An 18,630-nucleotide genomic window follows, 5' to 3' on the forward strand; every position below is an offset into this window, starting at 1 on the left:
TCCCCCCAGTGGACGCAGCTCCACCAATAGAAGCACTATGAAAAGTTGCCTGCATCCATCTCCGCGTCTTTAAACGCTCGTCTTTTGGGGTCGACAACCTATAAAAACTTATTTACAGATTAAACTTAAAAACAGAATAATACCTAAAAGCTGCTGTGTGACAAGGTGTACATCTAACACGCCAAAAAAATAAATAAATAATTTTTTATAAGCTGTCGACTTCAAAAAACGAGCGTTTAGACACAGAAATGGAAACAGGCAACTTTTCATAGTACTCCTATTAGTAAAACTGCGTCCAATAGGGGGAAACGTAATCGGTGATCCACTTTATTCTCCTTAAAGACTGGGTTTTACGGCTCGACAGCTTATAAAAACTTATTTCTGTGTTCTTTGGCTTGTTAGCTGTACATATTGTCCCAAAGCAGCTTTTAGGCATTATTCAGTTTTTTGTTATAAGCCAGAAATGACAAGGAGGCGGCCTTTTGCAATACAAAGTCAATGGAGACTGTTGGATCGCTTTCCCCCCCGGTGGGCGTGGTTTTCAGGTTGTGACGCGCTGCGCTCTGTCTCTATAGGTAATAAGATGATCATTATCATTAAATTAACCCTTTTAGGGGTAAACAAGAGCCTTCTGTCACCAGTCCTCATCACCCCGTTAAGCATTATTTTTCAGTACTTATTTTGCTGTACTTACTGCACATTAAACATTGTTTAGTAAATGTATATAAAATAAAATGTTACTGAAAAATATTGCTATGATTATTGTACATACATACATATATATATATGACCCTGTCTGTGAAATCCAGCCTATAGTCTCATCTGAGATTATGAGCATCAAAGAATCTTTGGCATGATCTTTTCGCCAACATGATCCCATGGAAATCCGTGTTATAGTCACAGAAAATTTGATCACTTTATCCATTACGGGACCACGGATGTCTTTTCGGTGTCAGTCCCACGGATTTCTAGTGTCATTTTATGTATTGTTTTCTCGTTGTTTTTTTCCTATTTTCAAATCATTGTCGTTTGGGGTTGGGTTAGGTTTGGGGTTTCGCTTTTATGTTAGGATGTACTTTTATGTATTGGCTTTTATGTATACCAGGGCTTTGAACCAAATTTTTTTCCCAATTGGTTCGTTCCTATTTTAAAGTTTTCAGTTTAACCCTGAAATTTATGTTCCTGAACCGGTTAGAACAAAAAAAATTAAGTTCCCGAACCGGTTAATAACGTTCCATGTCAGCTGTGGGACATACAAATAAGTAGGCTGATCATTAGGACATTAAACTTAATTTATTAGTCTACATAATTTTCTTTAAGTCTCTATCTTGTCATCAAACATTAAAAAAGGCTACATTATGTAAGAGGCATAACTGTAACTCTGACACTTTTGTTGTCCTACATTTGTTGAGTGCACTTAAACACACTTAGTCAAAGGACGAATTCCAAACGACGCATCAGGAAGAAGATTCGGCATAAACAGTCGCTCCACATAAACTGAAAATTACGTTGTTTTTCAGTGGTTTATTCACCAAATGTATTTAATGGATTACAGTATGAGACACAGTAGCGCAACTCTCTCTCAAGTTTATACATCAAGAGTTCTGATCTTTGAAGGGCATAGTGATAATCACGTCTGATTGGAGTTGGACCGGACACATTCAATCGCATGTGCGTCTGTGCGTACAGAAAACTGCTCACTTTAGCGCCTTTTTGCTGTTAAATTGTTTAAAATCACTTGAATGTTAACATTTGCAAGCTTTTAAAACCTTGCAAATGATCAACTTTCACCCTATTTAAATTTGCATATTAATCCGCGAATCGCAAGTGAGCCGAACCGTGGGTCGTGATCTGTACAGATCACCGATCAACTGCGATCCGTTACACCACTAATTAGTATTAAAAAAACACCTTGAGATACTTGGTAGCATACAATATTAACCTCTTATGATTGAACATTAGAGACTTGGACTTGAGTAGGCTACTTGCTGGTGGCAAGCTTCTCATTTCTCTGATGATTCAACGCCGACCGGAAGTGAACTTCACCGAGTACTGCACAGAAATCTTTTCGAAGAACGAAAAAAATAACGATATTAACCCGGTAACCATTATTTTAAATAAACGTTTGTGTTCCAGAACATATATTTTTTGAAAGTTTCTGGTTTCGTTTCTGTTCCTTGCAAAACATCAAAAGTTTCTGGGTTTCGTTTTCGTTCCGTGAACCGGTTCAAAGCCTTGGTTTCTACATGTCTTTCTTCCGCTTTTAAAACTATTCTCGCCTGGAGCTGGGATTAGAGTTGGGGTTTGGGTTAGGATGTCTAAAAATGTAACAGAAAGTGATTCTAACCCTAACCCCAAGCGACAATGGTAAGCAAATAGGAAAAAACACGAGAAATTTGTGGGACTGACACGGAAAAAAGCTGAATTCCGTGACATGATCATGGATAAAGTGATCAAATTTTCTGTGACTATAACACGGATTTATCAAGGTTATATTTTCACAGAAATCAGTCCCCTATCCAACAGTTATCAATTATGTACCTGTGACTACACTGGGAATCTTTGACAGGAAGCTCTTCACCGTTCTGACAGGTACACCTTCTGTTTCATCTTGGAGGTGTGTGACGATGTCCTCAATCTAAAGACAGAAGAAAAAGATTCAGTCTCAGGATTTAAAGCACCTTTAGTCTTATTCTGAACTCATAACAATTATTACAGATTTACAGACTGACAATGACAAGACCACATGTGTTAATCACTTACAGAAACAGGTGTAAATTTACATACTATACATTACACTTTAGTTAAATTGCATTAGCAGCGGTAAAGACAAAAAAGGCTCACACACCCACAGAAAAGCCCTGGCCAAGTCTATTTATATTCACGAGATCTCGTACAGCTACGAAATTGTCCTTTCACTTTTGATGGAACATCTGTTCCCATTGCTTTCTGGATACACATGCGTCTAAGCAATGAAGGAGGTCTTTGGATACGCAAGCTCGCACCTACGGTCTATAAATAATCCCAGCTCAGATGAAAACCGCTCATGGTTCACAGGGGAGAGGGAGAGTAATGAGATTAGGTAGCGTTTTGTGCTTTGGAGATTGTATGTTGTCATCGCCGTTCTGCGGTGCTTGACGCGCTTACCGCGCGTGTCGTGTAGGAGGTGCGATCTCAGTTGCTTTTTAATGCACAGCTATATATATAAACAGTCAAAGCCAACCCCCGTGAGCACACGAGAAGTGCTGTTGCTAAAAAAAACAAGGCCCACTTCACTTCAAGTATGGAAAGAGGACAACAACATCATCAACATCATCATCATCAGCTACGTCCAGCCAAACACAGAATTTTGGCATGAGGACACACCCTCATCTAAAACATCCACTTATTTATTAGATGACTTATTTGTCTCATTTCACCTCTCGACCCATAAAAGCACTTCAGTTCTGTTAATACTTCCTCTATCCATTGGCTAAAACACACATCTACGACGCAAACTCAAATACTTTAAATGGGTCGATGAATGTTGGCGTGTTCCCAGGAGAGTTCCTGGCTGTAAAGAGACATCACCAGCAAACAGGAAGTCTACCTTTAAGGCCAACGGCAATTAAGGAAGGTGAAACAGAGCAGTTGATGACAGCTTAACATTCAAATGAATACTGATTAAACGCTATGCTTTCGGTTACAAAGGGTGTCTGGATAGTTTGCATGAAACCGTATTCTAGTAGACCCCAAAAACAAAACTTCATGTGATGGCCAAGTATTGTTAAATGAAAGGAAATGCCATTAAGCAAACCTAATGCATGCCACTTCTTATCTCTCAAAGAGATGCTCTTCTGTCGGCTCACGATGGGATGTCACGGTATTTCAGCAGCACTCTCTAGAGAGCTCTTTTTAGGATGTGCTCTTGTGTTGGAACCATCCCATAAAGCACTTACACGCGTCATAATCTGCCAAAACACTGTGTTGAGTTCTTATTAGATTATCACAGCACCGTCCCCCTCAGGAGCCACTGCAGGGGGCGCTAAATGTTACAATTAGCACAACTGTTTCTACAGGAAAAGCTAGTAAAAAAGCCACTATAAATACAGCAACCTGAAAGGGAAGTAAATTTGCTCACGGTATATTGTTGAGTTTCTGAAAATTTTCAAAGCATTTTCACAAAATATGTGTTGTGCCAATATAAGATTGACACCAAAATAAGATTTCTCATCAAAAATCCCACAGTGGCTGAAGACGTCCCCAACAACCCATAAGTGTTAAGTTCAAAATGCAATGTTTCAGACTTTAAAGACTTTTAAAGTTCTGTGTAGAACATAACAGCAGTAGACATTAAATGTCCTGTCAAGTCTGCCAAGTGAATAAACACAAGATTATTAATTAAAGATTGTTATTAATATACAGTAATCCACCTAAAGGATTATTAGGGTTATTAATCCCATTATCTAATAAACCAATCACATGGCAGTTGCTTCAATGCATTTAGGGGTGTGGTCCTGGCCAAGACAATCTCCTGAACTCCAAACTAAATGTCAGAATGGGGAAGAAAGGTGATTTAAGCAATTTTGAGCGTGGCATGGTTGTTTTTGCCAGACGGGCCAGTCTGAGTATTAGATCTGCTCAGTTACTGGGATTTCCACGCACAACCATTTCTAGGGTTTACAAGGAATGGTGCAAAAAGGGAAAAACATCCAGTACACGGCAGTCCTGTGGGTGAAAATGCCATGTTGATGCTAGAGGTCAGAGGAAAATGGGACGACTGATTCAAGCTGATAGAAGAGCAACTTTGACTGAAATAACCACTCACTACAACCGAGGTATGCAGCAAAGCATTTGTGAAGCCACAACACGCACAACCTTGAGGCGAATGGGCTACAACAGCAGAAGACCCCACCGGATACCACTCATCTCCCCTACAAATAGGAAAAAGAGGCTACAATTTGTACCAGCTCACCAAAATTGGACAGTTGAAGACTGGAAAAATGTTGCCTTGTCTGATGAGTCTCGATTTATTTTGAGACATTCAGATGGTAGAGTCAGAATTTGCCGTAAACAGAATGAGAACATGGATCCATCACGCCTTGTTACCACTGTGCAGGCTGGTGGTGTAACGGTGTGGGGGATGTTTTCTTGGCACACTTTAAGCCCCTTAGTGCCAATTGGGCATCGTTTAAATGCCACGGCCTACCTGAGCATTGTTTCTGACCATGTCCATCCCTTCATGACCACCATGTACCCATCCTCAAACACAGTATTAGTATGGTGTTTTCTAATAATATTTATGTTTCCAATAGCAAAATTGACACCAAAAGGGTTCATTTCTACGATCAATCAACACTCGCCCTCTGTGTTGCTTTAAGCAAATGTCTGTTATTTAGACAATTTTTATTAGGTTTGCTGTAATGGAAATGTATTTATTTAGTTAACCATAAAAAGTGCATTGAAAAAAATTGCTATAATGTAACATGAATATTAGATTAGACGGATGAAATAAATATTTATGTAATATTCATATTTCAACAAGGTAGTAAGACGTGTTTTTCCGTATTTATGCAAACATGGTGATGATGAGAAGACAATGACTTGTAGTCTCTGTAGGCTTCTGTGAATGAGAGCGAGCCACAGATGTGGGTGGTTAGATATTAGATTCGCTCTTAAGTGCCCCTTCTCAATCAAGCCCATCTTTCAAACTTGATTACAGCACGTCACAACAGCCCGCAAATGGCACTCTTGCACAGAAGAAGAGAGAAAACAAGGACAAATTTACAGATCTGTTTAAGCCGGTCGAGAGGCAAGGTCATTGGGAAGGTGGATGGAGAATCAAGCAACTTCTATCGCACTTGATCGCCTCCGCAGGGTAAATCCACAATATTAAAACACAACACTTTGGAGACGTATAAAAACCGTGGTTGCGTAGAAATACAAAGCTAACGCAGCATGAGCTAGTTTGCCAAGGCAGGTTAGTGCTGCAATAGATAACGGCATGGGGAGCTGATTATAATACCTTTGCAGTATCCTGTAACTTATCTGCTCAGTCCCTGCTGGAGATGTGTGCACAATCGATGCTGTTGATTTTCAGCAGCCAGGTCCTGATGAATGACACTCAAGCATGTCCCCCTGAGGCGCATACTGACGTGACAAGCATGTCTTATACTTGGAGACTGCAGAGTTATGACAGCTTAAAACTCACAGCGGGATAATAATGTGTTATGAAATATGGTTAAAGGTATCCCAGAAGCATTCTGCTCATTCAATACGAAAGAAATAGAAGAAATATATCTTTGAGAATTAAGTTGTAGAAATGAAGGAAAAGGGATATCGTAGATTCAAATTTATTATAACTTTAATATCAACAATTATATTATATAGTGCTTTTTTTCTTTAGTTATATTACCATAGCACCAAGTGATCCAAGCTTGGTACTGACTGTGAGAGCATTACACTAGCAGTGCAAAGGTCGTGGGTTTAATTCTGTTGGAACACACATAAACATAAAAACACAATGCATTTGTACCCTTAACCTTAAATGCAATGTAACTTGCAATCTACATTAAGGACCTCAAAATACAAGAAAAGGGTGCATTATGTCCCTGAGATGCCCATACTTGTTTAACCACACCAAAATAACATAATTAGACAAGATGGATAAAACTTTAAATGCTGCATTTTTATCTGGACTTAAAGGGATAGTTTGGCCAAAAATGATATTAAACCCATGATTTACTCACCCTCAAGCTGTCCGAGATGCATATGTCCATCATTTTTCAGACAAACACATTTAATGTCCTAGATCTTTCAGTTTATAAAATGCAAGAATATTCAGGGTTCCCACACCTTAGTTAACTTCAAATTCAAGGACCTTTCAAGGACTTTCAATGTGCAATCCCTCAAATTCAAGGACTAAATGTGGGGACACTTTTCAAGTGAGATCAAGGTTACATCATGTTACCTTTTAAGATAGATTGTTACAGTTCCCTTTCGAGGGAACTCGCACTGCGTCACTACAGTGTCACTTTGAGAATGTGTATATCAAATTCAACTAATAGTGAGGCTTAACAACAAAGACAGGGTGACGCGGGAGCCAGGAAGTATATCGCTATCTGAAATATTGCCAAAGACGGCGTTACAGGGACGCAGGAAGTATGGCAAGGGAGACGCAGCGTCTCGTTCCCTTCTCATGGAACAAGTGTTACAAACGTAACCCGAGACATTTTATGTGTCAAACACAACTATGCAAAAAAGCATTTTGGTACGAATCAACATTCGCATACAGAAGATATAAGCATTTAAAGTGAACAGTTTAGCACGTGTGCTTAAAAAGTCTAGAATTTTTATGATATTATCCTACACTAAACATGGAATTATATGGATTTTTAGTAACTTCTGCAGTAACTTCTTGCATAAAATAGATTCAAGCACTTTCAATGACCTGTATCTATGTATGTATATTTTTAATAACTTTCCAGGGCCTTGAATTTTTTCCCCAAATTCACAAACTTTCAAACTTTCAAAGATTTCAAGGACCCGTGGGAACCCTGAATATAGATATTCATGATGTCCAAAAAAATGTGCATCCATTCTTCACAAAAGTAATCCAACCGGCTCCAGGGGGGAAAACAAAGGCCTCCTGAGTGTAATTCTTGGGGTTTTGTCGTAATAATATCCATGTTTAAAATTTTATAAACAAAAATACATTTTTGGATTTGAGGGAGGTGGACCCCATATCCTTGCATTTATCTAGGACATTTTCGAAAATAACTATAAATGTGTTTGTCCGAAAAATGATGGACATGTGCATCTCGGATGGCTTGAGGGTGAGTACATCATGGGTTTAATATCATTTATGGCGGAACTATCCCTTTAAGTAGAGACTCATCACCTACACCTGCACATCCACAATTGTGTTTAAAAGAAGTCCCACCTGCACACGCTGCTGACGCTAAGAGTCTCTGTTAGAAACACCTGGCCTTGCAGCTGGGACATGAAACGGCAGACAGTCAGATGAATGCTGATCTCTACTGATCTTATCTCTCATCAAAAAGGACTTTTGCCCTCTGTATGTCACAAGCTGATGTCTAAATGCAAACTCTCCACCTGGATCTTCAAAGTTTGATGGATTCAACATCCTGCACACCTAGAGATGACTCAATAGTGCTCTGTTTCTTTCTCACAGTGGTGGCTCGTCGTGACTGCTCATCCAAGGGGTGCAAATTCAAAATATGTGTTCGGAGTGTCATGTGTGTTGCTCCTGTTTTCAAAATATGTGTTTGTTGCATCATGTGAACCATGTGCATCACGTGTTTTGTCAAAATAGGTGACAAAGTCACCGGCCGCCACTGCTTTCTTTCTCTCTCACTTTCATAAACTAGGTAAAAAGGGTTTTAAGGTCAATTCAGGTAAACAATTGCCACAACGGAAAAATGTGTCATTAACCACCCAGTTTTTGAATGATAAAAAACGGCAAGTGTATAAAATAAGTTATTAAAATCTTGCAAAAATAGGCAGGATTCTCCGCTGTCAGTTCTGAAACCACACCCACTCACTGTTTGGTTTAATTCCACTATTCAGTACTACATAGTTTACAGTCTTTGTAACATGTTTCAGCAATACATTTCTAACATTTATAATGTATATTGAAAAAACTGAAATGACTACAGAGACATTAAGATACAAAAAACAATATTAGTTTACTCAATACCTGTGCTATAAGCTGTTTCACATGCTTGTCTAATGCTGGCTGCCGTTTGTGTAATGACATGCAGTGATTTATCTTTCATTTTAAAACATATATGTTTTTCCTAAAGCTATAGAGCCTTACTTACAGTACAGTAAATATACCACCAAAGATGGAGAGCTTGCAATTTCCACCTCACATTTTGAAATACGACATGTAGTCACAGGTTCTTGCTACTGTGCATAACTGTTTCAATTTATTTGAGCTAAAATGACACGCTCTTTCACACAGCAATGAGATTATGTTCATTAAGCCTTCTACGTAGCTGGTACTTATGGCACCAGAACTCACATTCACATTTTACATTCTCATAAATGTGCAAAATACATACCAAAATGAGCATGCCGTTGCGACTGCATGAACAATGATGGATGGTTTAAATCAACTCGCAGTCATATATTGAACTGCATATGTATTTTACAGCTGTATTCATGTTAAACCTCTGAGAAGATCATGTTGTTAACTTTCAATTTGTCTGAAGAACAGCAGTATGTAGATTTTAAATAATAATTTAGGGTTAGTTAGTGAACATTTTGATTTAGTGAACATAATTTATTTACTAAATAAGCTTAGTTTCCTCTCACAAATGTACTTTATCACTTTATAAGACCCACTGGAGTTATTTGAAGTCACATACTGTATAATAACCTGAGGATCAAAATGCACCCATGCTCAGCAAGTCAGTGATGTAATAATGTAGTACTGTATAACATGTGAAGTGCAACTGATGTGATTTGAAATGGGTCTTGGTTAAGCTGAAAAGATTTACACACAAGGCCCTGGCACGCTACAGGATAATCCATAACCCTGAACTCACCTCTTAAAAATCATTATAATCACAACAAAGCCTGTGTGCTTATCGTCAGATGAATGGATTGTCTTTCGCTGGAGGGTTTTCTAGTGATTCATAATTACAATTAAAAGCGCTTCAGTAGACAACTGCTCTTGGACACCTGAAGGTCAGGAGCTGCTTTCTGCTATACAGAGAGTCCATGTGTATGAGGCTGCCTGGTGCTTCTTGACAGCAGCTGTGAGATGGGTTTCTTGAAGGAAATATGATGACAGGTCGTCAGGCTTTGAAAAGAAGCCATAGACTGTTTAATGATCCTCTCTTCTAGAAATACAGACAAGTAGGAGTTGCAAACCTTTAGACCATTTATAGCACCATAATTTCATTCATCATGGCCTTGATTGATATATTTGACGCATTCATTAATTTAGTTGTTTGTCTGTTCATTCATCCACTCATTTGTTTGCTTGCTTGTTCATTGATTTGTCATTCGTTCTCTATGCTAGCAGTCTTGTTCTCAATGAATGACTAATTTAATTCAACATTCAATCTTTCATTCATACTGTGGTGGTCATTTCGCCTCTTGTCTTTTTTTTAAATGTTTGCATCATCAAAGTTGACGTGAAGAGTTTTTTTTAGGTCTTAATACATCTCACTGTTTTCAGAGACATGAGCATTTCCTTAAAACAATTTACTGCTCTCTAATCTCAGTGATTTTCATGACATGGTCTAATGAAGCTGAACAGCAGTGGCATCTACACAACGCTTATACAGAATTGCAGTCAGCAGCACTGTCACACAACACAGATGAATTAGACACGAAAGCAGGACTAGAAAAGCACAGAACATAACACTAAAAACGTATTAATTAAACTTATTAATAAATGGCCCTGGTCTTGTCGGAAAGATAAAAAAAACAATAACATTAGAATAGATGTTGCTTTTATATGGGTTATTCTCACAAACATTAAATTATACTTTAACATTTAATTCTGAAACACTTTGTCTCTATCTTGGAAAAAAAAATTTAACAAATTACTTTTGTATTTAATTGCTTTTTCTGCTGAAAATCTCATTACCGTAACATGTCCAGCTGTGTTTGAGTGCTGTTGTAATTTAAACAGTAAAATTGAAAAAATGAATTTGATGTTTTAGATATTCTCAAATAAAAAATTAAAAGAATAAAAGTAGCATAATTATAAAAATGAAGAAATAGAGGTGAAAAAAGTGTCCATGACGTTTGTTCTCATCCTCTGTTACATTTAAAAAAACCTGTTTACACATACACAGATATTTACATTAACTTTGATTTTGTTTGAAGAAAAATATCAGCAATTACTTTTTAAATAACTACCATGTTAACAGATTACTTTATATTTTTCTAGTTAAACAATTATATCCTGCTATCACACTGTGTACACAGCTTTTTTTATTCTCATTTGTTTACCACATTTAAAAAATATATTTTAATTTTTTGTAAAAATATACTTCATTAATGTCTTATGTATGATTAATAAAAAGTGCTCAGGCATCATCATGGCTTCTCTTTATAAACATGCTATAGTATTGACAGTTTAAAATGGTTACTGTAATGAGATTTTTTTAAGGCCTTTTTTTAAAGAAATGTATTAAATTGTCAGTGAAAGGTTAGAAATTAATGCCTTTCATACCTAGGCATATCATACTTAGTTTTTGAAAACAAAAAGGAAATTTGTTGATTAAAAAAAATCTTTGACATCTTTTGTGAAAATCACCCATATAAATGATAGATAAAAACAAGTCTTACATTATGACCTGCAGTATGTTTTGTTTCTTTAATAAAACAGTCAACATGTAAAACTTTCTCTGGCTCCGGCTATACCCTCTTTCACACAGTAATTCTGTTAAGTTACCATGAATTTACCAGAATTAATTTACCAGTAAATAAAAAATGTGCTGTTCACACACACAGTTACATTCCGTCTTTTTACCAGTAAGACATCATTCACACATCATTATCAAAATACTGGTAAATTCGGTGAGAAAGCGGAAATTACTTGTGGCACGCGGCAAGCGCAGTGTTGTATTTGTAAACAATCCACGACGTTCATATCCACGATCCGTATTTTGTTGTTTTCACGTCTGTGGTCAACGCTGACGGTCGTGAAGTTGCTCGTGACCAAACAACATTGCATTAGGTGACGTCAAACCGAAAATGCATCTTAAACAACAGTACTGTTTGCACATTGGGCTTCACAGAGGGCGCGCTAAGGACGTCGGCAGTTCGGCAAATATATCGTAAGTGGTTTTAAACAACTTTGGTGAAGAAATGTGGACGTAAACTTCAGGTGTGCTCGACTTTCAAGCAGCGTGTGTGTGAAAACGTCCGTAAACAGTGCGGGGATAAACGCGTCATCTGTATTTAAACATTAGGATTGGCCCGAAGCTGTCAGCGCGGTCTGATGTCGTACATTCTAAATGCTGGTAATCTATATTTTGTGTTCACACATAGCGCTTACCAGTAAATTACTGGTAATCTTACAACCTCGCTTTCTGGTAAATTGGCAGCACTGATTTTCCGAAAAGGTTCTGTTCACACATGACCTGTTAACTGCAGTAAATTACCAGTAAAGTGGTGCGTTTTTGCTCATCTGGGGTCTCATTTAATAAAGCTTGCGTAGTACACACAAAACAGGGCTTGAAACGTGCATACATCAGTTCCCAAGCAAAGGTTATGATCTATTAAAAACGAACTTAAAGGTGCAGTGTGTAAATTTTAGCGACATCTAGTGGTGAGGTTGTGAATTGCAACCAACGGCTCAGTCCAGTGCTCACCCCTCGCTATTGAAACACATAGAGAAGCTACTGTAGCCCCCACCGGACAAACAGGTCATCATCGGAGACAACTTAGAAAAAAAAGTTTATCCGTTAAGGGCTTCTGTAGAAACATGGCGGCCCAAAATGGCGATTTCCATGTAAGGGGATCCTCTGTGTATGTAGATAAAAACATCTCATTATAATGTAATAAACACATAATGGTTAATTATGAAAGGTCTTTATACACCCCTAATAATATAGTTTTGTATATTATTTTGCATTTTTGTCAAGAGATCCTTCTTAAAATTACACACTGCACCTTTAATGTGAGAATGGGTTTGCAGGGTGGGATCTGAGGATGATTCATGTACGCACACTTGCAGTTGATCTGGATTTATAAAGCTTTGCATTGCTTTGTTTTATAAGTCTTAATATTTTTTGGCATATGCTATTTTTGGCTTTGTGCGTAGACTTTTAGTAAGGATCCTACGCACAGTTTTATAAATGAGACCTCTGATCTCCATTGGGTTTGCCATGAATAAGCTTACAGCCAGCAGTTTTCTGAAACCCCACTGCGCACACTTCAAAATACTTAAATAACAGCAATGCGCTGAAAGTCACCAAATCACAAATTACCCAGACTGAAAGTCATTAGCACATTTACATTGCATTTGCTCCCAATTGCACTTTCAGACCCAAATGAATAGTGTACTAGACAAACACCATTAAAAATTGCTTTGAAAACGAAACATTGGAAAGATTAACACTGATCTCATGGTGAGAGTGAAGCGTGTTCAAAGATATCTGAAACCAATCCAGAAAGACTAAAACCGCATTGATTAAAGTGTTGCTCCGCTCCTTGCCAAGTGTTCTCAACAAAATAACTGTACAGCTATGTCTGTTTTAGCAAAAAAAAAGAAACTGATAAAAACACATTGTTTATCATTACATGAACATACACCACATTGACGTTTTTTAACGTGTTCTGCCCAGACCGTAAAATCAGAGGTTACGCTTTAGCCAACAGCCTTTCACAAGCTACAAACCAGTTACTGCTGTATCCATTGCAACATAAGGGACAAAAACAGGCAGTTCAATAATCAGTCCATTAGATGTCATCACTTATTACAGCAGCAGAAACAGATGAAGGCAAAGCAAAAATAAATTCATATTTGTAATATGTGTTCAATTAACCAGAACATTCAGATATTATCAGTATAAAAGCAAACCAGACTCCAAACCACACAAATAAGGCTGAAGACATGCCATTGGTTTGATCTTTTTAAAAACTTGTAGGAGTCTCTATATCAAGCAAGTCTCTGGGAATTAAATTGCTATGCCTACGCCATACAAGACCGACCATTACTTCCCCCAGTGGACCAGATATTTCACACAACATTAATATCTACAGTGCGGTACGGCCAAATGTCAGACTTTAAAAAATCTTGCAGATGGCTGAGTTCATTACATTCTTTTCTATAATTACATGACTAATGACAGACGGGCAGAAAGTTAATACATTTAAACTTATCCTGACACCTTTTAATTTGACATTTCTCTACCAGATGTTTTTGTGATATGTGACTGCCTGTGATAACCCAGCTTACAGTAAGTTATTATTTTGTGATTTACAGTTTTCCAAAAACCATCCTACATAATGTAAAGGTCATTCTGTGAGAATATAAACTTGTTGACATCTTTAATATTGACTGAGAAAGTTCATGTCAAAGACTGAAATTAAAGTGAAATCAATGATTAAAATCAAACTGATGTACGTAATCTCATAATTAGATTTTGAGACTGGATTTCACAGAAAGGGTCACATATTACTTTTGGGCTTTTTGCCACTTTTTTTAAGTATAGAGGGGAATTATATGAGTTAGAGACAAACTGATGCCAACAAAGTAGTACAGACTACTGAAGTTGGCTCACATTGCCCCCATGCTGGCAGCATATGGGTCCAAAGTTGCCCTTACATACCAAACGGATGGTGGCCCTGTAGCAACTTCATTCGGTGCCTTCGTAACATGAGATAACTGTCTGTACCAACAGGTGGCAGTAATTGGCATTCATTACCAGTGGCGGCTCGTGACTCCTCATTCAAGGGGTGCAAATTCAAAATATGTGTTCGGAGTGTCATGTGAATCATGTGCATCATGTGTTTTGTCAAACAAGTGCCTGCTGCACACGCTTAAAAACTGTTTATGATAAAAGAATAAACAGTAAACTCTGATAATGCATGAGATTATGCGAGTATCTGGCAAACGCGAGCGTCTCTTTTATCATAAACCCTTTAGATGCGTCTGCAGCAGGCACTTATTTTGACTAGACACGTGATGCACACATGATTACTCGATGCGCAGAACACATATTTTGAAATTACAAACCACACACATGATGGGCTACATACTGTACATGCTGTGACGAACTTCGCATCGAGCGCCCTCTAAAAAAGAAGTCACCGGCCGCCACTGTTCACTGCTCAACATGAGATTTTTCTATCTCGACTTGGTTCGTCACTTTCATATTTCTCCTTGTGCACTGGTTGGCTATGCCGAACAGCTAATCAGAATGATCCAACTTCCAAACAAGTGCAACCGTAAATTCGACTCACTTTAGCTGACGAAACACACCGAAAAAAAATAAGTTAGACGACACTCAAAACCTGCCCGACTGTTGACCATCGGCTTGGTGTGTACCTACAGTGTAGCTTAAAGCAACATGAGAAACTTGAACAGCTGAACTGACATTAAATATATGCAAATGAGCAGCAATGGGAAAAAACTGCTCATGCAATCTGCCTCTTGATGTCATTTAACACTGTAATTGAGTCAAAACCCATAGCAGTGATGAAAAACACGACAACCTGCAATGATTTCATTACTGTCAGTGGGAATCTAAATCGATTTCTGAAATTAACGATATTAACCCAATTTTCCTTCTTTTACAAACATTCAAACAAACATTTTTATCATTTAATGATCAAAAGCAGTGTAGAAAATATATTTTATACCACAATTAACATGAACACATTAATCACAGTATTTGATTTTGTCAAGCACTGTATTTTCTTTTACAGATATCAAGTTTTGCATTTCATTTTCCTGTTATGAATAATTATATTTTATATTTTCAAAATCGAATCACTGTTTCTTCATTTAGCCTAATTACTCCGCTCGCATTAAAACTCAGTGTGTGACACCTTGAGAATCCCATATGAGAGCTCCGGGTGACTGAGTAAAATGAATAGAGCAGACTGAAATAAAACAGACGACGTAGGAGTTGTGAGTGGGTTGAAGCAGCCTCGGCATGGGTCGGAATTGAATCCGTCTCTGTGTACGTTTTTGATTCCGTGCAACTCTCATTTCATGAGAGAACGTAGGATGTGTGCCCTTTATCAGATCAGATTTAAGGCAGAATAAAAAAAGACGGAGAGAGGGAGGCACTGGGAAAAGCCGAGCAAAATGTTTGATATTGACCTCTTCGTGTTTTTCTGCGAGATGAAATGAGACAGCTGGTGTACGGTGCACTTTCTGGCAGTTTTTTCTCCGCCCCGTTCGCTTTGGACAGTGTTCAAATCAGTAGCATCTGATTCCACTGTGTCATTGATCAGTCACTGGCAGACATGAAGGAGGAATACAAAGGATAGGATGCTTGGCAGCGGCCCACTCGGTCGGGGCCCGGGGCCATTCAGTGAATTGCAAATCAGACAAGGTGAAGTTGGATGGTGGCCCCTGAGATCTGGCCCCTAATCACTTGAAAGAACTGGCTAAAACTACTCTAAATATAACTTAAAATAAAACATCTGCTGAATTTACCCACAGCAAGTACTTAAAAAGGCATGAAACAGCCAGAGACAGCTACTGAATATTTGATGTAATTGTTAAACATTTATACAAGCATACATCAGTGCTACATTCTAACAGCACGTTATAATGGCAGTGGTCTGCTAAACAAAACGCAATGCTTTGGCATGAACATAAAAAGACTGCACTGGCAGACAATACGAAGCCTTTCATCTATTATTTGAAAAAGAGGCACAGCTGATAATCAACATAAAGATCACGGTGAGCTATATCCACATTCCTCGTTTCCGAGCTTGTTATACATCTGCAGCCATTGTTAAGCAACACGGTCAGCATTTTGTCTCGAATCTTCATTATAAATAACAGCAAAGCCAGCAACAAAACGATAAAGAACCAGCATGGCAAACAAACACTGAGCCTGGAAATGTAAGCACTGATGATTTCACCAGCTCCAGACTGAATCCACAACTAAGTGTGCGATTTGTATGAGGCATGAGGATCTATCTAGAATGTTTTCTAGTAAAAACTCGCTCAGAATCGCCTAAACCCTGGAGTATAGTATGGTTTTTACGTGTACGTGCCTTGCAAAGTATAGTTTATTTGAATCGTACGATTACCCAGACATTCGGCGCATGCGCATTGCGACAAAATGCAATGCATCTCCTGGGCTACATACTGCATTCTCTTATATGCGACATACGCATACAAGGTATGTGCGGTTACAAAAATCCAGAGGTGCGCATACACAAACCCTTGCGTATACGTAAAAATGGGACTATACTTCTAGCTTAATGCTGCATTTACACGACAGCGTTTCCAACCAAAAACTGAAAGCTTTTATGGGTTGATTACACAACAACATCGTCTTGGGGTCCTGAAAACTCAAACAAAATTGTTACTGTTTCTGTGTAAACTACAAAAACAGGAATCTGTGAAAACGGTTACGTCATGCACATGCATATTAAATATTCAGTCTACAGGCATGTGCGAGAACTTAACAACAGCAACGTTTAACAACAATGGTGGCCTACAAAACCGTGGCCGTTTCTCAATGTCAAGGATACTTCCTTGGCAGGTCTAGTCCTTACAAGTCACTTCCTTCAGAGGCTAGGCGAGGCTCCCCTTAAGCATTCTGAGAACACGTAAATGGAACAGGCTAGCAAGTGCACGTCATTGCGTCATTGCATCAATGAAAGGTGTGCTTTCGGCGATGTGTGCATAGGATTGTGGGTGATTTCAGCGCACAAAGAGCTCGAAGGATACACATATGCATCCTTTTCTGTATATGGTACATTTCTCAAACGAAGGATTCAGTCCTTGGTTGAAATTCCGAGGATCCTCGACATTGGAACAGTCCTTCGACGGACGTCGATGATGTAGCATCCTCGAAATTCTTGACATTGAGAAACGGCTTGTGTTTGTGCTTATTAATGCTTCTCCAACAAAGTTTACAAAAACTTGTTACTTTACAGTCCAGGGTCACTTGTAGTGGTAATAAACCAATTTCAACGTCCAACCAAATAAAATTGCAATGCTTTCGCCATCTTGATTTTTTGTATTTATCACTCTGTAGAAGAATTTGTATGTGAAGAGGCATGAAGTGTTTCTTTACAAAGTAACATTGGTAACTACTGGATAATAGTTGGATACTAGATAATAGTATGCATAATTTTTAGTCATTGCACGTTGTGTTATACGTGACTTTTTTAAAAACGCAAATGAAAACGTTTCCATTTTTAGTACAATTGTTGCTGTGTAAACGTACTCTAATGCTACGTACACACCAAATGCGGGACATTGCGTTACTCGCTCTAGATTATTCGCAGGATTTAACTTTATGTCATGCAAATTTTTCGCTCGAGTTGAATGTTTTCAACATGGGCGAAGACGCGTTTGAGGCGAATAGCGCATGTTTTCGGGGTAAACGCGCCGCCCCTATCGGATCATCCACATCGCCCCACGCGAGGACGCATCTGCATTGATCTGCATTGACTTTTTATGAAATCTACTCGCGCAAATCTTTGAACTCGTGTCTGGTGTAAACCCACAGTAAGACTAGGCTGATTTTGACTCTATTTTGAATCTTATCACTACAGTAACTCCCTAATGTAAACATTATGTCTCAGTGGCCCAATTACAGCTCTCGCTCTCCTTGCCTATCTGCCTGTTGAATGCAGCATGCAAACCAAAAGGCTCCTCCTTTCCGAGTGGTTGGTTTTGCTGGCCCCCAATACATCATTAGAGACCAGAGGCGCTGTAAGGGAAGGAGGTTTAGAACGATTCTAAGGGCCCATGAACATTTGAGGGTCCCAGCCGAGGACTGTGGCGCATGCGCAACCCCCTTAGCTGGGCCCCCTCTCCCTCACTCTGCCCCGTCCTGTGATGTCAGAAGGGGATAATACCGCCCCTTAATCTGCACTATCCAACCATGGCACTGCTATTTAGTGCAGATATCAACTCATTTGCATTTAAAAGGACTAGGGGTATCACGATTCTCCAAATCC

At 38.6% G+C, this 18,630-nt stretch overlaps 1 protein-coding gene across 4 annotated transcripts in view; it reads right to left on the minus strand.

Annotated features, from left to right (window-relative positions):
• Nucleotides 1-18,630, minus strand: part of rgs6 (regulator of G protein signaling 6) — an 83,060-nt gene that overhangs the window by 21,638 nt on the left and 42,792 nt on the right. For all 4 annotated transcript variants that reach the window (XM_055186369.2, XM_055186371.2, XM_055186368.2 and 1 more), the window contains exon 3: nucleotides 2,542-2,638. In XM_055186369.2, coding sequence (XP_055042344.1) covers nucleotides 2,542-2,638 — 97 coding nt within the window. The remainder of the gene's footprint in view (nucleotides 1-2,541; nucleotides 2,639-18,630) is intronic.

The sequence above is a fragment of the Misgurnus anguillicaudatus genome, chromosome 18, assembly GCF_027580225.2.
Source record: "Misgurnus anguillicaudatus chromosome 18, ASM2758022v2, whole genome shotgun sequence".
Classification (NCBI taxonomy): Eukaryota; Metazoa; Chordata; class Actinopteri; order Cypriniformes; family Cobitidae; genus Misgurnus; species Misgurnus anguillicaudatus.